We start from the raw sequence: 23,320 nt of genomic DNA on the forward strand, positions 1-23,320 counted from the left end.
AAACTCTGGCTGCTGACTGCTGCCTCCAGTCCCGGCCCACCATATTGCACAACTCCAGGGGGCACAATTCACAGAGCTGGGAATACAATGTGAATAGTGTCCTGGAGTCCCTAGTCACTGCCTTGCTGGGCACCCTGATGGCTGGCAAAGGGAATTGGCAAGGTGGGACAGCTGGTGGTAGGGAAGGGACAGCCTGGGACAGTGGTAGGGAAGTGGTAGGGAAGGGACAGTGTGTCATCTGTCCTGCTGGAAGGAGGGACTCACTATCCTGTCAGACAGGGGTGGGGGTGGGGGTGTGGAGACAGGAAAGGCCTCTGGAGAAGGATTTGGGCTGGACCCTGAGGAATGTGCAGGAGACACCATATGGACCTCCACTACAGATTCACTTTCACCTGGACTTCCCTCACCAACTAGGCCAGGGCCTCCTGGGCCTCGTCAGCAAAGGGAGGTTGTTCTCCCTGACTGCCAATTTCTAGGAGGAAAACAAGACCCAGGAAGGGGCAGCGGTGGTTCTGCCTGGACTGACAATGCACGGGCAATGGACCCAGAGTAGCACCCAAGTCTCCAGTCTATCTTGCATCTCACAACCCCCCCTTTTTTTTTAAAGATTTAATTTATTTATTTGACAGAGAGCAAGAGAGGGAACACAAGCAGGGGGAGTAGGAGAGGGAGAAGCAGGCTTCCCGCGGAGCAGGGCGCCCGATGCGGGGCTCGACCCCAGGACGCTGGGATCGTAACCTGAGCCGAAGGCAGACGCTTAACGACTGAGCCACCCAGGCACCCCGCAACCCCTTCTTTCTTGGTTTGGAGCCCAGAAGAGGCTGATCCAAGAGGCCTCTTCCCGCGCAGCCCCCTGCAGTTCCCCGGGGGCGCGAGAGATGGCGACACAGAGCAGCGCGCCCCGGCGGGAGAAGCGGAGGCCCTCCGCCGCCTCAAGGGGTGGAGGCCCAGGGGCGCGAGCCCGGGCTCTGACGTCGGGGGCGGGGCCGACGGCCGTGACGCGCGGGGGCGGGGCTGCGCACCTTCCCGGCCAGGCCGGCGATTCATTCAAAAGGCGCGCAACCTGCGCGGCCGTTCGTGCGCTCGCAGAGCCGGGCCCGGGGCTGCGCTTCTACCCTGGGGCCCTGCTGGGAGCTGCTGCGGGGCGGCCAGGTAAGGAGGGCGCGCGGGGCCTCAGCCTGGGGTGTGCTTCTCGCTGCCGGGGCTAGAGGGGTGCGAACCCGAGTGGCGCCCCTGCCTCCCCGCGTCTCTGAGGAAGTTGGCCGGCGCGGCGGATGCCGCAGCCCCGGCCCAGAGCGCCCCCCCGCCCCCGCGTCCTGTCCCGGCGTCTTCCGCGCACCGGTCCCCACCGTCTCTGAGACCCATGCCCCGGGACCTGCGCGTCCTCCGGCCGCGACTCCAGGCCCGGCCGTGCGCGGTGGCGAAGCCGCGGCGGGACTTGCAGTTTGAGGAATCGGCGGGCCCCGGAGACGCCCCCGGCCCGGGAAACTTGGACCGAGACCAGGAACGGGTGCGGGACGGGACGGCGGCGGCGCGGGGTGGCCGAAGGGGGGGGGTTCTGAACGGTGTCAGCCCGTGACTGTGGGTGACACGGCGCGTGAGGCGGCCCAGCCCTGGAGACCGTGTGGCCGGGACACTGAGCCACGGTGACGCCGGGGCCAAGCGGGAGACACAGAGGGGCTCTGTGTGTCTCTGACAGGCCGAGTGAGCGCGTGTGATTGTGTGAGAGAGACCCCAGGTCCCTGCGGGTGACCGTGACCCCAGCTTACTGTGAGTCCCCGGTCACTGAGTCTGTGTGTGGCCTGGGACGTGACCAAGGCAGGGCCAGAGCGGCTCCCTAATGCGAGTGAGTGTGAAATAGAGGGAGAGGAACCCCAAGTGACTGTGAGGACCAGCCGCCAAATCCCTGGAGCCATAGTGTGCTTGTTGGGTCAAGTATTGTCCGTGTGTGTGTGTGTGTGTGTGTGTGTCCGTGTCCGTCAGTCGGTGTGTACGGGCCTCAGGGGAATGAGTAAGAGGCCGAAAGAGGAGGGGCCTCAAACACCTGCCTGTAGATGGAGGGAGGAGGAGGAGGGGAGGCGAGGGGTCTCTCCAGAACTGTCCCCAAGAGGGCACCTCTCAGCATCTCAGTTTAGTCAGTGGGGAGGACCCAGAGTGACTTGCCCTGGAAGAGGGAGAGGAGCCCAAGCCTGGGTGGCATCTGGTGAGGTGACTGACATTTCTGGCAGCAGCTGGGGGGCTCTGAGGTAGCCTCAGGCTCCACCACCCAAACACACACACTCACACACTGAGGTCCCAGACGCCTGGCAAAGCTTTGTCCCCAGTAACCTGTATTCTCACTGGGCCCATCTTCCTCAGACCCTGCCCCAACTGGGCCTCAGTCTCCCCTTCTGCACACTGAGATGTTGGGCTGTGAATGGACTGTGAATCATCACTTTGGGATCCTCTATTGTTTTTGGGTCAACTGCCTCTGTTCTCCCCTCCCTCCCTCCAGGCAGAAAGACTGCAGTGGGGGGTGGGGGCAGGCTGGCTGCTGGGGACACAGTGGCCCAGGGGCTGCTGGGGACAGGGATGGAAGTACGGCTCCTCAAACCAAGCCAGAATTCTGATCCATAGACATTGACTTCTCTGGCCTCGGTCTCCTTCAGTTCCCTTTGTGCGGGGAGAGGGGGTACGGACTTGTTCCCCACGAGTGGTGTCTGATTTGGAGAGCTGGAGCAGGGCCCCTTCACCGTCTGGGCCAGACCCTATGAGGCTCCCATCTCCACAAGAGGGTCTGTTGGGTTCATGCAGAGTGGAATGGAAACTGGGCTCTCTAGACCAGGTGGGGTGAGGGGATACCTGCTAAAGGATCTGGAAGTTCTGTTCTCCTCTGAAAATGTTGGTTGCATTCTGCGTTGGGGCGAGGATAGAGGGTGCCAGGTGCTATGCTGAACACTTTATGGTGTACTCTTGCTGAATCCTCACAGTGGTTCTGAGATGTGACTATTTTTCAGAGAAGGAAACCGAGGCTCAGAGAAGCAAAGTGACTTGCCCAAGGTCATGCAGAGTCAGGACAGTGCCAGGATTAGAATTCAGGTTTTCTGCCCCCAAAACCCTGTGAGATGCTTGGAGAGGGCCACCCACCTTTCTAATATCTGTTCATGGCTTATGTAGGCTTCTCTCAAACCTGGGCTGACAAGCAAGGCCTTGTCAGAGTGTGCCTTTGTGAGTTCTGAGTGTGGTGTGTATTTGCACATGTCTGAAACATTGTGGGTGGGTCGGTTATGTGGTCTTCCTGTTCCTCCTCCTCTTCCCTTCCCACAGGTCTCACCCCTAGCCAGAGGTCACCAGAGAGGCCTGTCTCCCGTCTTCTAGAGCCTGCAACTGGTTTTGGGAGCATCCACATAGCTACAAAGAGGGTCAGGAGTCAGCAGCACAGCCCAGGCTCTGGGCGGGGGGTGGGGGGGGGCAAGGATAGTTGAGAATCCCAGTTGACCTTCACCATACTGGAGAGGCTTTATTCCCCTATTCAGAGTTGCTCTAGGGGCACCTTCCCAAATCTCCCCACGTGCTGTGGTGGGGGGCAGGCCAGGGGTGACCTTGAGCTTCTGCCCCACGCTCTCAGTCCTTCAGTCTCTCTGTTCTTCCCAGAGGCCCCTGCTAGTTGTCACCACTGCTGCCGCTTGGCCGAGAGCTAGAGCTGGGGGGTCAGGGTGTCCCTCGGTCCTCTCTGGAATGACTGGAGCTGTGCTTCTTGGGGCTGATCAGAATAGCTATCTTGGTCTCCTGGGGCTGAGCCTGAGTTATTTCCATCCCCAGCAAACAGGGAAATAGCTCAGGGCCCAGGGAGGGGTTGGGAGAGGGGAAGGGTTAGCCTCCTCTTCCGGTCCTAGCCCTGATGGAGGCCCTCCCAGCCCTATCCTGTGCCCCGCCCAAGCTAGACCTTTTTGGGAACTTGGGCCTCCCAGGATGACAGTGGGCCCAGGCTGGGTTTCTACACATGGTCCCCGTTGGGACTCATCTGATAGTTGCCGGAGGGAGGTACCTGTGTTTGGCCAAGGAGGGGAGACTTTGAGGGGCAGTCAGCGCTCTGCCCCTGCTGGTAGGGTCAGCTTCCTTTTCCAGAGCCAGTGAGCGAGACTGAGGTTTGAGAAGGGCCGAGACTTACCCAAGGGCCCCAGAACCCTCTTATTCTGGCTCTCACCCTCCAGACAGGGCCCCTACCTACCTTCGGGGCTGCCACACGTCCCCCGGCAGCCTGAATGTGGCCCAAGACACACCTTCACAAAATCACAGCTCCCTCTTACGTCCCGCTCTGGCCCAGACACCTGTGCTAGCCTCCTGCCTCCATTTCCAGTTCTTCCATGCCCCGTCAGAGCACCCTCCCTAGGGCCACTTACTTTTTTGCCTACACAATATAGTCCAGACTCCTCATCCTAGCCTCGACATTTCCTTCCAAGACCTTTTGAACTTTACATCTTCACCCTCATCTCTCCCTACCAGATGCCTCGGTTCGACTCTGCCTCTGCTTTTGCTGTCTCCTCTTTCTAGAACCCTCCTGGCCATTCAGGGTACATTCCCTTCACCCAGGAAGCCCTCCCAGCCCAATGTTAGTTCCTCCTCTTTGTTGTGGTCCACCTGCCAGGTGTCCCCCCTCACCTTTGGGAATAGACTCAGGTGTGGGGCACTCATGGGCATTGCATACCCAGCTGGGTAGGGTGGCCCCGGCCAGAAGCCTGCCCTCTCTTGCTGCCATATCTGTGCTGGCCAGGCCTCTTCCTGAGGAAGGGCAGCCACCGAGGGTCTACTGTGTGCTGGGTGGGATGCACAGGGAGGTTTGCACCCAGAGTCTCCGATGCTCCTGCGTGTGTGCTGGGGGCTTGGAGGCGAAGACTCATGGCCATCCTTTCTGTAGCGGCACATCTATCTGGTGCTTGCCATGGGCCCTCCTCAGACAAGACCCCCCTTCTGGGCCAGCAGATTCCCTGCTGTGTGCCAGGCCCTGGGCTCAGGTCTCAACAGCACTGACAGAGGATCCCCTTCCTCCCCAAGCTGTTCATTGGGAAGCTGAGACTCAGGGCAGAGGGGAGCAGACCTAGTTTGAGTCCCACAGCCATGCTGCTGGAGCCTGGCACTCAAGATCTTGCCTTGCCCTGTCTCCACGCGGAGGCAAGGGTTGTCTGACAATTCTGGCGTCAGTTTCCACAGAAGGACCGTGCTGGCTACCTGCCTTGGGAGGGGGAAGTGGTGGGGCTGTTCAGCGCCTGGCCTGGCTGGATAAGGCCAGACTCCTGTATGGAGTCTTTGTATGGATCTTTTGCCTGAGATCAGCCAGCAAGGCCCATCTGGCCCCACCCCCATTCAGGATTCGGGGTGAGTGGGATGAGGTCTCTGGCTGAGCTCAGCACCCATTGTTTGCTGAGGCCCTGGGTGCCTGGGCCTGGTCCCAGTGCCACTGGCTGGGGTGACAAGGAGGACAGGAGGGAGCCAGTGCTGCATCCCTACTGTGTGCCCAGCCCTGGGATTAGGACCCCTGAGGCTCGCACATCTTTAGCGTCATGTCCTGAGGGTCAGCAGTCTCCTCCAGGTACAGGCAGGGAAAGGAGGGCCCAGAGAGGGGAAGGGACTTGCAAGACCCTAGTGTCACTGGGATCCTAACCCCGGTCTGTCTGCCTGGAAGGCCAGAGCTCTTTCCTGGGCCACCCTGGGAAAGATGAGAGCTCTATAAATAAACTGCCCATGTGGCCGTGAGCGTGTGCCCTGAGTACTTGGCACAGAGAGAGGGATGGAGGGGCCTCTGCAGCCAGTTAGAAGCAGGGTCTGACTGTGTGGGTGGAGAGAGAAGGAAGGAGGGCTTCCAGAAGGAAGGACCTAAGCTTGGGTCTGTATATTGTGGTCACTGTGAGAAGGAGCAATGAGTGGAGGGAGGGGCCTGGCCCTGCTCTGTGCCCAGCTTCCTGCATACGCTTGCCTGCCTGCCTGCCTGCCTGCCTTCCTCCAGGGAGATCCCGGGTGGCTGAAGGGGCCAGGAGAGGGGAGGGTCCGCCCAGACAGGGAGGCCGGGAAGGCTTCGTGCAGGAGGTGGCACCTGGGCTGAAGCCTGATTGTAAGAAGAGCCACTGTTCTCCTATGAACTCTGGATCCTCCAGCCAAGAGGTCAGCTGAACAAGCACAGCTCTCCCAAATTACAGGGGAGGAAACTGAGGCTTAGGGATGTGGGGCTGGGTCCTGACTGTGGCTTCGGCTGGTCGGGGAGCACGTGGGCGCAGGCTTACAGCAGCTGGGAAATGGGCCCCCGGAGCCATCCTGGGAGGCCGGGCTCCTCTCCTCGTGCTGCTGGGACTGACGTTGGGTTCCCTAAAGCACCCTTGCTTGCTCCGCAGGCCACTGGATGACCTTGCCTGGGTGCTGCTGAATTCTGAGCTTGGCTCTTGCTCTGGCCCTCGTGGGCTGTGGTGGGAACTGATGCTCGGGGGAGGGTCGTCAGGCCAGGCCCTGGTCAGCACTGTTTACAGGCTCCGCTTGTCCCCGCAGCCCCTGGAGGCAGGGGCCAGAGCCCTTGTTTGCAGAGGGCCCTGAAGCTCAGGGAGGGGAAGTAACTTGCCCAAGGTTCCAGAGCTGCTAAGCGACGAACCAGAGCCTGAACCCAGGATCGACTGCTCCAGAGCCCAACTTCCCGCCAGTGCTGACCCCTTTCCTCAGTGGCCGTTGGTTAGGGCCGCCTGACCTGGGATTGCTGGGGAGGGGGGTCTCTTTCCCCAGCACCCGAAGTCTAGAGGAGCCAGAGGACAGGGCCGGCTGGGCCTGCGGTCTCCCCTCAGTCTCTCGTGAAGCCTCTCTGCGCTTGGGGTGATGGGGTCAGGCCTGCATATTAGCGGTCAGTACCAGCTGTGCGGCTGGGGAAGAGGTAACTAGCACGAGTGGGTGGGCAGTGGGCTGTCCTCCAGCCCTCCCGGGCCCCTTGCCATCCTGTCCTGGGGCCGGGGAGACAGCCCAGGGCTGGCCCAGGCTCCCTGCGGGAGGCCCGGGGCGCTGAGCAGTCGGGTTTTGGGCCGCAGTGGGGCCTGCCGGAGCCTGGCGTGGCGAGGACAAGGGCTGCCTGCCCCCACTCCTGGGGGGTAAACCTTGTCTCCTTTGAGACCAAGTTGTTAGAGGGTACTCCTTAGCCTCTCTGAGCCTCAGTTTCCTCATTTGTGAAACCTGGGAGCCTGTCTTTGAGGCCTGCAATGGGAATGAGGCATGCAGTAAGTGAGGGGGTTTGAGGAGCCCCAGCTCTGCCCCAGAGATGACTGTGTGGTTTAGCATCCCCCTGCCCCAGCGCCAGCCCCAGCCCCAGACTCAGCTAGGGAAGGGGCGGGCTTTGCATCTGTACCACACCAGACTGGGAGGAGCTGGGTCGGCCTAGTCTGGCCACCTCAGCCTTTTCTTTGTCTCAAGGGCCAATTAGCTCCCTCAGCCGCACCTGCCCACCTCATCTCCCCAAGCCCCCGAAAGTGCAGGCTGTGTGGCGGCCTGAAGTGAGGGCCAGAACCATGCTGAGCACCCCACGGGGGGGGGGGGGGAGGCAGGGAACAGCCGCTGTCTGGTGTGCCCTGGTGTAGGATTTGGGGTGCACAGGCATGGGGTCCTTACCCAAGGGTTGTGGCCTGGGAAACCATGGCTGCCCAAGGCCGGGGTGGGTTGGGGCTGCCCTTCTCACTGAGTGGCCCTGAGCTAGCCTCCGCACAGCTCTAGACCCCACCTGGCAGCAGCCTGAGGAGCTGGCCGCCCCCCGGAGACGTCCTCTTCCCAGCCTCCCCTGGGCTTCTTGCTTCTCCCCGGTGCTAGTGCCTTCTCCTGCAGGAGCTGGTGCAGACTGGGGCAGCATGCAGATGAGGATGGATGTGGGGAGACCCCAGAGGCCCCAGAGGTCCCCGGGAACGGGGGGTGGGCAGCACCTCCTCCCCGGGGCCCGCCCGCTGCTCTGTAATGGCCTCTCCATGAACCGCTTCTGTGGACCACTAGCTCCCTCTAGCCTCTGCCGTCGAGCTGACAGACCCTCGGAGAACATGCGCTACATGCCGGGGCCTAGGCTAGGCTCCAAGGTAAGGGGGCTCAGGAGTGAGGGGGGAGGGAGAATCAGCCAGACCTGGGCTCTGTCCCTGCATCACCACTCCCTGGCTCTGTGACCCATACAAGGGATCGCCTGTGACCTCAGTTTACCTGGGTGTGAAACAGGGATGCTCATCTCTTCTGTAAGGTGTAGAGCAACCCAGACAGACCCCAAGGGAATGAGAGTCAGTTGCCTTCCCTGCGAGGGTGGAGGAAGGATGGCGAAGAGGCAGGCCTAGCTGCCCTTGCCGCCACCCACTGTGGACACTGCCCTACTTCAGCCCCAGTTGCCAGGGAACCACTGGGTTGCTTGCTAACCTGGATTTCTCTATTGATGGGCGGCCTTTGTCTTTCTGTCTCGGCCACTGCCAAGGAAGGCCTGTGTCCAGATGTGTTTCCAGGCAACTCTAGCCTCTGGAGGCTACAGGGAGGTCCACAGGCCCTAGAGCCCCTGGCTGGGAAACAGAAGTACCTGCCTCCCACCCCCTGCTCCACGTGGGGACCTGCCTCCCACCTCTGTCTCCCCAGTCCTGCCTCCTTGGCAGGCAGCCCAGGGAGCCCTCTGAGAGGCAAATTGTTCCATACCTCTCCCCCGCCTCCTAACCCTTCTCCCATAGGCCCCGAGGGCAGTGCAGGCTTCTCAGCTTGCATCCAAGTCTTGGTGTGACCTGGGCTCTGACCCCCTACCTTTCCAGACCTCTCTCCCTTCGTACACCCTCCTTCCTCCCAGATCCTCACCATGGCTAATCCAGCACCTCCTGCGTACCAGGCTCTGGGCCAAGCATTGTACGTAAATGGAGAAGCTTTCATACGTCACACCTGCCTGTCAAGTGTGTGCCGTTCCCCGCTCCGTAATTTACACATGGGGAAACTGAGGTATGGTGAATGCTTATTGAGGGGTGACTGTGCCAGGCCCTGTGCTGAGTGTTTAAGGTGAAGTCTCTTGGCCTCACACCAGCCCTCTGTCTTGGTGGGAGAGGGGGTGTCCACAGCCACAGAGCCAGTGAAGAGCAGAGCAAGGCAGGCTGATTCTCCCCCAGGTTAGCTCAGGTGTTCAGATCCAGTTTCAAACCCCCCTGCCTAACTCCAGCCTCTGGGCCCTCCTAGCCTTGGCAGAAGCTATATACTCGCCTGATCCCTGTTCCCCATCCGTCCCCCTAGCTATCCCCAGTTCACTATATAGCTATCCACTCACCGGAGCCAGGCCCTGTGCTGAGCACTGGGCATGGAGTTTGTTGGGGGAGAGGCTGGGTAAACAGAATGGTTACATGCAGGATGATGAATGCATAAGGGGGGCTTCCAGGAGGAAGTGGCTTTGAGCTGAGCTCCGAAGGAAGAGTAGATGTTGGCCAGGTGATGGGAAGGTTTTCTGGGTGGAGGAAACAGGTACCAGTGCCTCGGGGAGAGAGGCAAGCGTAGGGAGTGAAAGAAGCCCAGAATGGCTGGGGGGCGGGGGCAGGGGCCAGATCCCAATGTTAAGATACCTAGGCTGTACTTGGGGCTGAACTGGAGGCCAAGGGCGAGGGGTGGTGGGTGACGTCTGGGAGGTGGAAGATCTTTGGGATACTGTGGAACTTCCGAGGGAGGCCAGGGTGAGCTTGGATAGGGAGCCTGGAGAGGAGAGCCCCAGGCTGGGGCCTCGTGACCCCACCGAGCTGCAGCTCTGGGAAAGGGGAAGCTGCCCCCGGGGCTGGGTGCTGTCCCAGCTTCCTCTTTCTCTGAGGCCTCCAGGGCTGCACCTCCCTGGGGCTCCGCCACCCTGGTCGTGGCTTCGCTAGCTGGTTTTCTTCCAGGGAATTTCTGGGTCTGATTGTTTGGGCATTTTTGGAGGTGGGGGTGGACTGCCTGTGAGGAAGCCCCCACCCCCACACCAGCCTGTCCTGCAGAGGCTTCCTGCTCCAGACACTGCTGGGGGAGGGTTTTGCGGTAAATGAAACAGACACCCTGCCCTTGCTGCTGTCGGGGGCGGGGGGGGAGGGGCGGTGAGGAGTGGGGAGCAGCATGAAACAAGTAAGCAAACAGATACTTAATTACAAACCTGGGCCTGAGGTGCAGAGGGAAAGAGGGGAGCGATGGGGGAGGAAATGACAGGACCGGCGTTAGGCTCATTACTTCCTGTAAACCTCAGCGCAGTCTTGCCCTGGGAGAGAACTATCCCCATCTTGCAGATGAGGTTACTGAGACCCAGCAAGGTGAAGCAGGGGCTCAGGTCCCATAGGGAGTTGGTGGCAATGGGGACAGGCCCAGGCTAGGAGGCTCCTTGGTGTGGGCCTTGGTCTGCCCGCCTGTGACAGTCTTCTTCCTGGGGGCCCTCTGGAGGCTTTGGAAGGTCACTGACTGCCTGGCCTTAGGACTAGGCAGAGGAGTAGGGGTGGAGACTTCACGGACACCCACCAGCCAAGGGGCTTTGATCCGAAGTTGCTTCTCAGTCAAGATTCCAAGATTCTAGGCTTAGATGCTGGAGGCCTTGGGGGGAAGGGGGCGCAGAGGGCGGTCAGAACAGCAGGTGTGTGCATGGAGGGGGTTCTGGGTGGCCGGCATGGGCTGCCTGCCTGGACAGGTCCATCGGGGGGCTCCGTCTGGCTGCAGGTGGGGGTTGGGGAGGGGGGCGGTTGTCAGCAGAGACTCTGGCGGCCAGACTGGAGTAAGTACCAGTTTGGGATAATTAGAAGGCACGTAATTAGAAGGCGTCAGGGCGCTAGGCGGCGGGTGTCTGTGAATGGGCCTGAGTGGGCCCTTGCTGGCTTGGAGTCTGGGCCTTTGGACCCCCGTTTTCCTCCTGGAAGTCTCGAGATCACAGCTCCCCATTTGCCTGGAGGTAAGCAGCTGCACAGCCCCTCCGTGTGTGCTCGGGTCACCCAGTGGGGGCCAGGCAGGGCCAGAGGTGGCACTGGGGCCCTCTCCTCTGGAGCTCTTGTGCCTCCTTTCACCCCTGCCCCAGCCGCTGTGGGGCCAGCCTGCAGCCTTGGGGCTCGTGGTCAAGTCTGTGGATTAGATCCTATGAAGAAGGATCTTCATGCGGAGAAGGGCTTGAGCGGGAGCTGGGCCTGGGTAGGGGAAGGGCCACTTTGGGCCAGAAACTGCAAAGGAAGACTTGTGACCAAGTCAGAGGAGGGGCCGGGCCGGGGGATAGGGCCGGGTATGCCGCTGGGTGGGAGCTGACTGCCAGGCTGTGGCCCGACCTTCTGTCCCGTTTTCCCCTGAGCTGGCCTTGGGCCCAAAGGCGCTGCCAGTGACCTGGAGAGTCCCCGGCTGTTGTGCCTGCAGCCCCTCCCCCTCCTCTGTGGTGTAATTCAAACCCCTGGCTGCCCCGCCGCCCGAGGGCGGGGAGGGGATCAGTTTCCTCGGGCTTCTTCCCTCCTGATGGGAAGGCCAGGCCACTGTAGGCCTGAGGGGCTCGCGTGGGGCCCGGGGTGGACTGCACACGGCGCTTCTCCCACCGGGCTCGCAGCACGGGGCTCCAGGTGGGGTCCCCTCACTCTGCTGGGGGCCCTGGGCCAGGGGCTTGGCCGCCCCTTAGGGGTTAGAAGCTGTGTGGCCTGTGGCGGAGGCCCGACAAATCCAGCTTCCTTCCCCTTCCTGAGCCTGAAGGCAGGCCTCCTGGAAATACGTGATGGGGACTCCCTCGTTCTGTCGCGGCCCCTTTTGTTGTCTAAACCAAATGCCCGATCCTACTCTTTCAACCTGTGTACTGGCTAGAGGCTTCTCTCCAGAGGACGCCATACCCGGAGCCTGGGTGCTCAACCTTAGGCCAGTGGCCATCTGCGCCCTCACCCTGCCTTATTGTTTGTTGGCACTCCCCACCATCTGGCAGGGGGACGTTCCCCATTCATCTGTTGGCCATTGGTCAACAGGGATGTAAGCTCCCTGAGGACAGGGACAGTGTCTGTCTTCTACTACTTGTGCTAAGGGCAGTAGTAGGTGACCAAGAGAGGACAGAAGGCTGAATGCTGGCCGCTAGGACAGCAGAAGGTCTGCTCCTGCCCCAGAGTCGCAGTCAGACCCACCCCAGTGTTGGACACATCCTTCCACATCCTTCGGCGGAGAAGACCGCCGGGTCGGGAATGGGACACGTAGGGGGACCAGGACTGTGATGGGGTGGGGTAGGGAGACATGCAGGAGCTTTGGGGAAAGGGAAATCTAGAGACGCTTCTGGAAAGAGAGGCCTTCGTGTTGGTCTTTGATGGCTGGGGGAAAGGGCCTTCCTTGGAGCAGAAACCGCAAAAGTGAAGGCAGAAAAGCAGGAAAGGCCAGGGCCCACAAGGAGGTCCAAGGGGTGGGAGCCTGGGAGCTAGAGATGAGGTGAGGGTCTGGGCATGAGAGGATGGCAGGCCCTCTCAGCCCAAACCGCCGGGACTGCTGCTGCAGGCTTCCTTCCTCCCAGGCCCCCCTGCCCCTGTCCCAGTGCACCTGGCTATTTATGGAAGGGGAAGGAAGCCCTTCCTCTTCTGGGAAGCCCCCCAAACCTGGCAGAGCCCTCTGTTCCCCCCTCTGCTGCCCTGGGAGGCTAGCCCCAGCCAGCGTACCCCCACCTCTACGCAGGTTTGCGGGCAAAGAGGGAGTGTGAGGATTCTAGGCCAGACTACCCCAGCTTAGCCTGCCGCACACCTTGCCAACTGCCGTCTAGTCTTGTCCTGGAAGCAGTGCCGGGAGGGCAGACCACAGCTGCTGCCTCCTCCCACCTCCTGCTGAGCCTCTCTTCCTCCCTTCCCAGGGGCCTGAGGATGAAGCTGAGCCCGCCACATTGGCCCCTGTCCTGCCTTTTTGTGGTGAGTTGGGGTTGGGATCCTGGTGCAGAGCCCTGTAGCCCAGCCCTCCGTGCTCGGGGACCCCATGCCAGGAGCCATGCCAAGGTTGGTTACACAGCTTGGCAGGTGCTGGGAGCCAGATCTGGGGCCTGAGGAGGGCCCCAGAGCCTCCTGCGTGATATTCCCTCTGCCCTCCAGGGCAGCTGGCTTTACTCCATGCCTGTTATCCCGAGCTGGGGCCAAATTGGAAGACAGGTTGCGGGGAGGATCTCCCCACAGCAGGAGGGATTCAGGGCAGGTAGTTCATTCTGGAATGGGGAGCAGAGGGACCTCTCAGTGGAATGTGCCCGGGGCTGCAAATTGAGATCCCTTCCTTGGGATGTATCCCGCCCTGTGTGGGTGCAGGAGTGTGAACTGGCTGGCTTTTTGTGGAGAGGTCACGGAGGATGTGGTCCCAAAGACTCTCTTGAGGGCCCAGAATAGGAAGCACCAGCTGCAGACTCGGCCCCCGGGATGATGAACAGGGGCTGGGGGGGTGGGGCACAGCAGCAGGAAGGGGGACAGTACTTGAGAGAGGAATTCGGAAGCCTTTCCTCTTTATCATTCTGGTTAGCTGGAATGGGTGTGACTCAGGGACCTGAGGGCTTGAGATCCTGATCTGGCCCTGTCTGGGGTTTTCCAGCACTTTCCAGAAGCGGATAGGGTTTTCTATCTAGGCCGCGGCGATGCCGCAGGTATGGGACAGGCAGGTTTTATTTGCAGCATGAGGGAGGGAGGTTAGAGAGTGTCCCTGAAACCTGGAGGCTGGCTCCAAGTGGTCAGTGGTCCCCACTCCCGGGGTATTAGGAAGTGGGGGGTGGGCAGATGGTCCCAGAGGTGCCACACCCCCGCACTTTCTGCTCTCTCAGTGTGTCCTGCCCGCTGTTCTTCCAGCTGCTGCCTTGGCCTCTGGCCTCTCCACTGTCAACGACCCCGTGGCAGTGCCCACCTGGGAAGGAGCCCAACCTGGTGAGCTTGCCGCGCCCATCCGCCCTGTCCTGGGAAGACTGCTGAGGACCAGGGGCGCATGCTCCAGACCTGGCTTCCCAGGGACCTGAGGCCTGGCTTTGTTCTCACCCTTTCCCTCCCACAGGACCTGGGGCAGGGCACATTATGCAGGTCCTGTCCCCCGGGCACTTTCTCTGCTTCGTGGGGCCCGGGCCCGTGCCAGGCCCACTCCCGCTGCAGCCCTCGAGGGAGGCTGGAGGCCCAGGCAGGCACAGCGACTCAAGACACACTATGTGGAGACTGCCAGCCTGGGTGAGCCATGGGGTGGGGCTTGAGGACTCGTGGCTAGCTGACCAGGACTTTGGGTCCTGGGGTCCCAGCCTCACCCCCCCGCCCTGAGCAGGCCTCAGTCTTCCCGTCTGCGAAATGGGATGGGTCAGAACCAGTGAATGTGCCTGGCAGGAGCCTCTCTTAAGGAGAGTTTTTGGGCCTCAGTGATGTCTCCTCTCCCTGCAGATGGGTTGCCACTTCGGGGGTCCCCCATGTCCCTTGTCAGCCATGCTCCTGGACACCTCTGGGTACTCGCAGCTGCTCTGGTGAGTGAGCAATGGGGGCTAGGACTGGTGAGGGTGTGTATAGGAGGGGATCCAGTGAGCTTGAGCCCAGGGGCCCCCGCGGTGTCCATCCGGGACAGTGGGGCCCTCAACCCTGAGCCCAGGGAAGGGTGTGCAGCCAGAGGGTGTCCGGCAGGATGTGATCGGTTGTCCCACTGGCGGTGTGTGTCTCACGTTGTTTCTGAGTGGCAGAGACCATCTAGCAGGTGGCGGCCACAGCTCGGGGGTCGGGGGCGCTGAGGGGCTCACATCCTTCCTGTCTCCTGTCCTCATCCCCTCAGACGTGCAGATATGTGTGAGCACACACCCCTCTCACCTGTTGTCGGTCACTTTCTGAGGCAGCTCCCTCATGGACCCAGTCGTGGGGAGGCAGGAGCCGGGGCCCGTGTGCCCAGGCATGTGCTCGCGTGCTGTCTGTTCACCCCAGAGTGAGGGGGATGGACCACGGGGCTCAGGGTCTGGCTGTCCTGAGGCCTGAGGAGGCCTTGCTCTGGCTGACTGATAAGATGGCCAAAAACACGTGCTGGCGGGGAGCTGGCCGCTGCTTCCCCAGCATGATGGAGAGTGGGCGGTAGGCAGCTCCGACACCTTAGTGCCCCCCTCCCCCCTTTAACTCAGGCCCTGGGGCCTCTCTGCCTCCATCTTTCCTCCATGCCTCCATCCTCTGTGGTGCTCAGAGCGGGGACGGCGGGCCCGACGTGGCGTGGAGGTAGCAGCAGGGGCCACCCGCGCTGGGGACACGTGGCAGCCTGGGAACAGCACACGGGCAGGCGGCCCTGAGGAGACGGCGGCCCAGTACGCGGTTATTGCCATCGTGCCTGTCTTCTGCCTCATGGGGCTGCTGGGCATCCTGGTGTGTAACCTGCTCAAGCGGAAGGGCTACCACTGCACGGCCCACAAGGAGGTTGGGCCCGGCCCTGGAGGTGGAGGCAGCGGTGAGGCCTGGCCTGGCGTCTGGGTGGGGAGGCCAGAGGGCACAGACGAGCCCAGCCCAACTGAGCCGGGGGGCTGCGCAAGGGAACCTGTTGGCCTAGAGGGTCTGACGGGGAGGGGCCTGCAGAGGGCTAACCAGGAGGGCTTCCTGGAGGTGCAGCATGCAGAGGAGACCCTACAGAGTGACACAGTGGAATGAGAGGTGAAGTGGCCTGAGGTGGTCATAGGGGCAGAGCACAAGTCAAGTGGCTTCAGCAGGATTCGCACCCTGGGTGAGGCCCTGCCCAGCTGTAGGGGCCTGGACTCCTTGGGGGCTGCAGTTGTGTGTATGTGGTTCAAGGGTTGGAACGCGTTCTGGGAACTCAAGCTGACCTCTGACCTGAGCCACTGGCAGGGCAGTTGTGCTTGGCAGGCCCCATGAGGGGCTCGGGTTTCAGCTCCAGGCTGTGGTTTGAGTTAGGAGTCCTGGAACCAGAGGGAGAGATGTGTTCCTCACAACCCCACCCCAGGGCCCTGGGCCCCTTTCCTGCCCGCCCCCCCGCCCCGGTCCCTTGAAGGCCGGTAGGGCCGGGGTGCCCAGTGTGCATACACAACCCAATGAGCCTTGTGGCCAAGTCAGGATTGAAATGGTGCTTCCCATGCCTGTGCCCCAGGCTGCCTGGAGCTGGCCAGAGCCCTTCCCACCTCCTGACACTGCAGTCTAGAGGGGGCAGGAAGACGGCAGCTCAGGCCATTTTACCTGGGGCTGCACTTGTTTTCCTAGCCTAGGTCTTCCTTTAACTGCTGGCTGCTGCCTGGGTGCAAGGTCTAGGAGCTGTTTGCTGTGGGCCTCGGATTGGTCACGTGGCTCATTCTCATGCTCTTGAGGTTTGGGCCCTAATGGCCCTCAGTTATGTGGACAGGGTGGTGTGCAGGGAAATGTGATAAGCCTGGAATGGCAGAATTTGCCTGAGTTGTCAGGGGGTCTGGGCGGAAAGATAGTCCACAGCTCCCTGAAGCTGTGGAGGGGAGACAACAGGCCCCAGAAAAGCCTCCCCCCCCCCCCCCCCCCACTCTGCAGGGAGCAGTGATAATGAGCTGAGGCCTGGGGGCCCCCAGTGCAGAAACACCCAGGCTTGCAGCACAACTCGTAGGGAGGCCTGGGGTGCCCTCTGCTGCCACATCTTGGTGTAGCTGTCAAGCCCGGAGGCTCCCCCAATGACCTCCCCCCCCCGCCCAGGATCACAGTTCTGGCTTTTTTCCCACAGGGATCAACCCCGCCTACAGGGCTGAAGATGCCAACGAGGACACCATTGGGGTCCTGGTCCGCCTGATCACAGAGAAGAAAGGTGAGGGGAAGGTCTGGCCCTTTGGCCAAGCCCGGGAGAGGATGGTCTCCTCCCAGAGCCTGAGGCAGCCATGGGGGTCAGAGTCCCACCCTGCTCTGCCCCTTTTCTTCTTGTTCTTGCCTGATGAGAGGTGGAGGGAGAGGTGCTAGGCCCCGGCTGGGGCGGGGGTGGAGGGCATGGGGAGCCCCCCCCGCCGGCCCGGAGCCAGGTTCTGACGGCCGCTGCCCACAGAGAATGCGGCGGCCCTGGAGGAGCTGCTCAAGGAGTATCACAGCAAACAGCTGGTGCAGACCAGCCACAGGCCTGGGCCCAGGTGAGTGCGCAGGTGCCCCAAGCCCGTACAGAATCAGCCTGCTTCCTGGGGGAGTCACCACTCGGGTGTGTTCACGGCACCCTGAGTGCCCTTCGCTACCGCCTGGGACCCCCTGGCACGGGCCTGCCCTGGTGACCGCGCCCACCTGTGCCCCGTGCAGGCTGCCGCTGGGCCCCCCCAGCACACCACACATCTGCCCGCATCGCCACCACCTCCACACCGTGCAGGGCCTGGCCTCGCTCTCCGGCCCCTGCTGCTCCCGCTGTAGCCAGAAGAAGTGGCCCGAGGTGCTGCTGTCCCCTGAGGCTGCAGCTGCCGCTGCCCCCACTCCCCAACTCCTACCCAACCCGGCCAGGGCTCCCAAGGCGGGGGCCAAGGCAGGACGCCAGGGCGAGATCACCATCTTGTCTGTGGGCAGGTGAGATGGGCACAGACGCAGGAGGGTCAGGGAGAGACGTTATACTCCGGGTGGGGGAGACAGGGCCCTATTTGAGCCCTGAACATCCCGTTCAGTGATGGCCCCTCTCTGGGCAGAAGGGGGGTGGGGTGGTCAGGGAGATGTCAGGTCTTCCCAGCTCTGCTGTGTCTCACACGAGCCCTTGGGCCCCAGCGCAGGGTCCTGGCCTCCGTCACACCTTGGGGCCCTCAGGCCAAAGGACTGTCTGCCTACAACCTAGGGCCGGGGTGCTGGGGGCTCATCTGTGGGTAGGAGGATACAGGACGGGCTCAGGCTCTGATCCATGAACTTGGTGTAGGACCCAGGCAGGTAATGTCCTTTCTATACCCAGGGTTCCCTCTTTAATGGGGGGATCATTGCAACACCACTCCTCACAGGTTCCGAGTGGCCCGAATTCCGGAGCAGCGGTCAAGTTCAGCAGTCTCTGAGGTGAAGACTATCACGGAGGCTGGGCCCTCGGGGGGTGACCTCCCTGATTCCCCACAACCCGGCCTCCCCACTGAGCAGCGGGCACTCCTGGCAAGTGGTGGAAGTCATACTAAGTGGCTGAAGCCCCCGGCAGAGAACACGTCTGAGGTGAGGCCCAGAGGGGGCAAGTATCTGTTGGCACTTGGACCAACCCGGACTTGCGGATGGGGTGGAGGTACAGGGAGCCCTGGGCAGGGGCTGCTTTCCTGGGGCCCAGAAGCCCCCTGACTCAGCTCTGACCCCTCACTTCTGTCGCCCAGGAGAACCGCTATGTGGTCCGGCTAAGTGAGAGCAACCTGGTTATCTGATGGTCTGCCTCAGCTGAGGACACTGCGGCCCTGTCCTGGGAGGTTCTGAAGGCTTCCTGGAGGAGGTAGAGCTGCAGCTGGGCCTATAAGGATCAAGAAGCAATGGTCCAGCAGACAGAAGAGCAAAGGCCAAGGCCTGGAGGTGGGAGTGTCCGCCCCCGTGCAGAGGCAGGTGCTGGCGGGTGCTGCGTGCAGGAGCAGGTTGAGAGCCCCTCCCCTGCCCCTGTGCCCTGCCCTGATCCTAGGACCCTGCAGGATCCTCCGTACCACCAGGTGGCTAGGCCTTGGCAGTGGGGAGGGGCCCTCTGCCTGGCACCCCTGGCCCCACACCTTGGTAATCTACTGCCCCCGCCTCTGTACAGGGCCCTAGCGTGGACCTCTCCCTCCTCTTCCAGCGGCCCCATGAAGGGAAGGGGCAACAAAAAGCTGTGGGCTGGAGACCGAGTTCCCTGGTTCTAACGGTGGGCAAGTCCCTGGCCATCACCTGGTTACCGTCCTTCTGACCGTGAAGTGGGGAGAGAAAGGTGTCTCAGGGCCCAGGGCTTCTCCGGTCCCTTGCAGGCTCTGGCCTGGGTCGTGTGCGGGGAGAGCTTGACTCCTTGCCACCCCTCCCATTAGTAGCTTTATCTGTGGCCCCATTTTTGCGGCTTCCAGGGCCTGTGCCTTCAGGCCCCCACGGGGCTGCCCATCCCTGGCTCTGCCTACAGAAGGGGCTTAATGCATGTATCTGCCCCCCTCCCTGCTATTTTTATTGAAATTGGAATCACAGCCTTGACCTGGGTAGGACTGTGATACAGGGTGCCAGCCTGCGTAGCCACCCCAAAATCTCAGGAGCATTCAGGGAGAGGGTTGTGTGCGGGGCTGGAGAGGCACCTCTGGCCTCGGTGGTTTGTGTGTCCTTGTGGTGTTGGTGTCTGTCCCCCAGCTGGTCAGTGCGGGCGACTGCCCAGCTCAGCTCCTATGTCCACTCTAGCCCAGTGACCTGGTTATTTATGTGGGGCCATGCAGGCATGGGCCCCACTGCCATCCCCATTTCTCTTATTTATTGAAAATTTGCTGTTGTCCTGTCCTTGTCTACATTCCCATCCATTTATTGGATAATAAAAGGTGGGAAAGTGGTGTCATCAGGAGCTTCTTTCCCGGTGCCTCTTCCCAGGTTGTCCGTCCGTTCACCAAATACCTCTTTGTCAGGTACCGTGCGGGGGACAGGCCATCCCTCCCCTTGCAGGGCTGGCTCTGTAGCGGGCGGACATGGGGCAGCAGGTGAAGTGGGGAGGCCCCTCACCTCACTGGGTTCTCACTGAAGCCCCTAGAAGCAGTGCTGTCCAATGGAAATACAGTACATACCATGTATGTAATTTAAAATTTCCTAATAGCCACATTTTAAACAGTATTTAAAAAAAAAAGAGAGTATCAATAATGTATTAAGTCAGTGTTTCTAAAATATTTTCATTTCAGTATAAAGTCAGTATAAACATTATGAATGAGCCATTAATTTTTTTGCTTTGAAATCTGGTTATTTTATACTTAAAGCACATCTTAACATGCACTAGCATATTCAAGGCTCCGTAGCCACATGTGGCTAGTGGCTCCTGTCTTGGACAGCACAGCTCTAGAGGACGTGGAGCCTGGAAGATGGATGGGTAAGTAAGAAAGATACATCGGGGGCTGGAGAATGTGGGAAGGGGAGCATGGTCCCCAGAGAGGGCAGAGCATGTGCAGAGGCCCGGGGGCACCACGAGGAACTGGAGAAGCTGGAAGTGGAAGGGGACAGGTGTGGAGACTAGAGTGGGAGTGGGCACCAGAAGGCAGCCCCACGCGCTCTTGGAAGCCCTTAGGCCAGGGATGCCAGGGAACTTCTTAAGGCATTTAGGAAGGGGAAAAGCAGGGCTGGTCAGCTTGCTCTTGGCCACGGTGTGGAGGAGGGAGCAGGAGTTCTGCAAGGAATCTGTTACAGCTGCCCAGGCAAGAGATGGTGGAGGCTGGGCTGTGTGGGCGTGACGGGTGGGGGGAATCCAAGAGACTCCTAAGACGGAACTGCTAGGGCTTGGTAAAGGGACGTGGGTCAAGGGATTAGGGACAGCTGTGATACAGCCCCCACTGCATCTGGATGTGAAGGCCTGGAGTGCTCAAGAGACCGATCTGGGCTACGAGAATATCTAGAAGCACTTAAGTAGGATTTGGACCAGGACTGGCCCAGGAGAGGGCTCAGGGCAGACCCTTCGGCGGTTCCAGGGGCACTGCCAAGAGGTGGGAAGGAGACCAGGGGAGAGGTGTCCTGCAAGCGAGGGAAGGAGAGTGAAGGGCAGGGTGGATCACAAGGCCAGGGGTTGCCACGGGGTCAGGACTGCTGCAGCCCCTGGTTAATGGACATGGAGACATGGTGACAGCAGGACCAGGTCTGAGTGGATTGAGCTCCCTGCAGAAGCCAGACTGTGCCAGGTAATAGCTGGTGGAGACTTAGGCTCCAGGGAGAGAAGATTTTTAGTTAATTCTGGGTTCTCTGGGTATTTGGTATATTTTTTAAAGATGGAAGGAGACACTTAAATGCTAATGGGAGAGTCCCAAAGAGAGGCTGAAGAACCAGCTACTGATGCTTGTGCAAGCCTGGGGAGGTGTGGAAGCCTGTGGGAGTTCTAGGCCTGCTGCAGCTGGGGGAGGGCGGCCCATGTCACTCTCTTGTCCTTGCTGCTCCCACTGTAGCCAGAAGTGGCCCGAGGTGCTGCTGTCCCCTGAGGCCACAGCTGCCCCCATTCCCTGACTCCTGCCCAACCCAGCCAGGGCTCCCCAAGGCTAGGGCCATGGCAGGACGCCAGGGTGAGAGGATCATCTTGTCTGTGGGCAGAGGCCTTCCTCCTGTGTGGAAGCCATGGGCAGGGGCCTCGCCCAGCAGCAGCACAGAAAACTCCAGCCCAGAGAAGCTGGGCAGCTGTGCCTTGAGATTTGCTCTCTCCCTGCCTCTTAGCTCTCCAGGACACAGTCTTCTCTCTCTGAGGCTTCTGAGATGTGCAGGAAAGGGAGGGCACCTCTTAGGGCCTAGGAGGCAAAGCTTTACTTGCTCTAGGCAAGAGGAGGAAAGGAAGCAGGCTGCACATCAGGAGGAGTTTTCTGGAGCACCAAAGGTTGCCAAAGTCTAGAACAGGGGTCTGTTGTAGGGGACTAGTGGGCATCATTAGCACTTTTAAGGAAATGTTCCCTTGCGCTGCCAGGGTCCACTTGGTGTCCATGTTTGTCAACTGTTAGCTACATCTTGGGGTTTGGTTTCTCAAACTTGGCTGTCGCCTCAGCCAACCAACCCCACTTCACCCAGAACTTGGACGACACACCAAGATGATGAGACAGCAAGAGCCAGTACCCTGGGTGGATGGGGTGGGAAGTGGTCCCTCCCATTCTCCGGCCTCCTTTCCCAGGGGAAGGCTGGACTGTGGACTCCAAATGCCATCTTGGTGTGGAGACTAAGGCTGGGTCTGGGCTTCCCAGGCCAGGTAAGAGATACTCCCACCATGGTGCTGGGCCCTAGGGTAATAAGCACAGCTCCCCTCCAGCACCACCCCCTCACCCCTCTTGGTCTGTTTGCTGGAAGGTAAAACTAGGACTCTGGCCTAAATTTCTTGACCTGTCCCTTGGGGCCAACTCCCAAAAGGATGGGATGAGTTGCTGAGGGATCAGGTAGGGGTATATCCAATGCCCTTGGCCTTCAGGGCCTCTACCCTCATCTGGAAGTTTTCCTGGCCTGTCCTCTCCTAGGCTTGCTCCCTCTGAATCTTGGCAGTCCTGGGAGCTGGAGGACAAGCTGGGGCACTGGGCTGAGGGGAGTTCTGAGTTTGACCTCTCCTTACTCCACCTGTCACCCCCAAGGACCAGATGAGTGAGGACAGGGGCCCAGATCTCCGCCTCTCTGCCTGCTCCTGGCCCTCAGTCCTACCACTGTGACCTGGAGCTGAGTCCCTGGGGAAAATCCCTTTCCTGGCCTGGAGAAACTGCTGTTGACACAGCCCGCCCAAGTCTGTGGCCAGAGGTGCCCTCCACTCCCACATCTGATAGAGCTTTCCACTGCGTAAGGGAGGGAGAATGAGTTCCCTGTCAGGTGAGGACAGGAGGGGAAACTGGGGGGCACGCTGCAAAGGCACAGGGCATGGGGTGGCAGAAAGGGAGAGTTTAGGAGTCCTGAATTGTAATTATAGCTCTAGTGTGGGCCAGGTCAGTGGGGCCTCCAGTTTCTCTCCAGTTGAGGAGGTTGAACACTTAGAGGCTGGGAGAGCATGGTGGCCACAATGACCAGGGAAAGCATGGGCCTGGACTAGGGCAGTTGCTTTGCCCAGAGGGGAGAGGAGGAAGAGATTCACGATAGAAACTGACAGCATGTGACTACTTGGATGGAGACCACCTGGCTTCCCTGGACTGTCGTTCTGTGACTACAAACCTGTAAGCTCTTCCCTTGGTTTCCCACCTGACAAATTCACCCTTTAACTAAACACAGACACTGCCTCCTCCAGGGTGGGCAGAATGTGGGACTTGGTGCCTGGGCTGTGGAGCTAGACTAAGTGTGAGCGCCACCTCTGAACCTTGAGCTCCAAGCTCTGTGACCTTGGCCAAGGTACTTACTCTCCGGCTGCCCCCTCTCGACCGGCTCACCTCCCATTGGGCTGTGAGGATTAGGAGAGTTACCCAACATAAAGCACAGTGCTGGCCCCATGGTAGACCCTCGGCAGACGGCAGCCCTCATCATTCGTGGCCCCCGAGGGCTCCTGTATCACCCACCTTAATCCACGTGCTGATGGCCACTTCCCAGGCCCCTCAGCTGAATCCCAGGGAAGCCCTGCTACGCCTTCAGGGAGATGCACCATAGGCGTTACCTGACTGGTGAAAACAAGTTCAGAATGAGCTTGGGAAGAAACCCAGGGGATTCACTGGCCTAAGCGGTGGTCTGTGTCTCCCTGCCCCAAGAACCACCAGTCTGGTCACCCCGGACTTTTCCAAAAAAGTTTTTGGAAACTTTTTTTTTTAATAGTTATTGAATGTTCTACAGCTTACAGTAAATATCATAGTTACAAATTCTTGGCTTCAATCTTTCAGAGTGATCACTATCTG

General features: G+C 60.4%; 1 protein-coding gene across 1 annotated transcript; it reads left to right on the top strand.

Annotated features, from left to right (window-relative positions):
• The first annotated feature begins 7,614 nt into the window (after nt 1–7,614).
• Nucleotides 7,615–23,226, top strand: RELT (RELT TNF receptor). Its single transcript, XM_032427204.1, has 11 exons — nt 7,615–8,066; nt 12,788–12,842; nt 13,755–13,829; nt 13,954–14,120; nt 14,325–14,404; nt 15,100–15,357; nt 16,603–16,683; nt 16,915–16,996; nt 17,157–17,414; nt 17,831–18,029; nt 18,182–23,226. The coding sequence occupies exons 2-11, from the start codon at nt 12,798–12,800 to the stop codon at nt 18,227–18,229; spliced, it is 1,293 nt and encodes a 430-aa protein (XP_032283095.1). The 5' UTR covers nt 7,615–8,066; nt 12,788–12,797; the 3' UTR covers nt 18,230–23,226.
• Nucleotides 23,227–23,320: the final 94 nt, after the last annotated feature.

Source organism: Phoca vitulina, unplaced genomic scaffold, assembly GCF_004348235.1.
Source record: "Phoca vitulina isolate PV1807 unplaced genomic scaffold, GSC_HSeal_1.0 scaffold36, whole genome shotgun sequence".
Lineage (NCBI taxonomy): Eukaryota > Metazoa > Chordata > Mammalia > Carnivora > Phocidae > Phoca > Phoca vitulina.

Coding starts and splice junctions, on each gene's coding strand:
- RELT (XM_032427204.1), top strand. CDS start 12,798: ATGAAGCTGAGCCCGCCACATTGGCCCCTGTCCTGCCTTTTTGTG. Junction 14,121..14,324: donor TGTGGAGACTGCCAGCCTGG/GTGAGCCATGGG, acceptor CTCTCCCTGCAG/ATGGGTTGCCACTTCGGGGG. Junction 16,997..17,156: donor AGCCACAGGCCTGGGCCCAG/GTGAGTGCGCAG, acceptor TGCCCCGTGCAG/GCTGCCGCTGGGCCCCCCCA.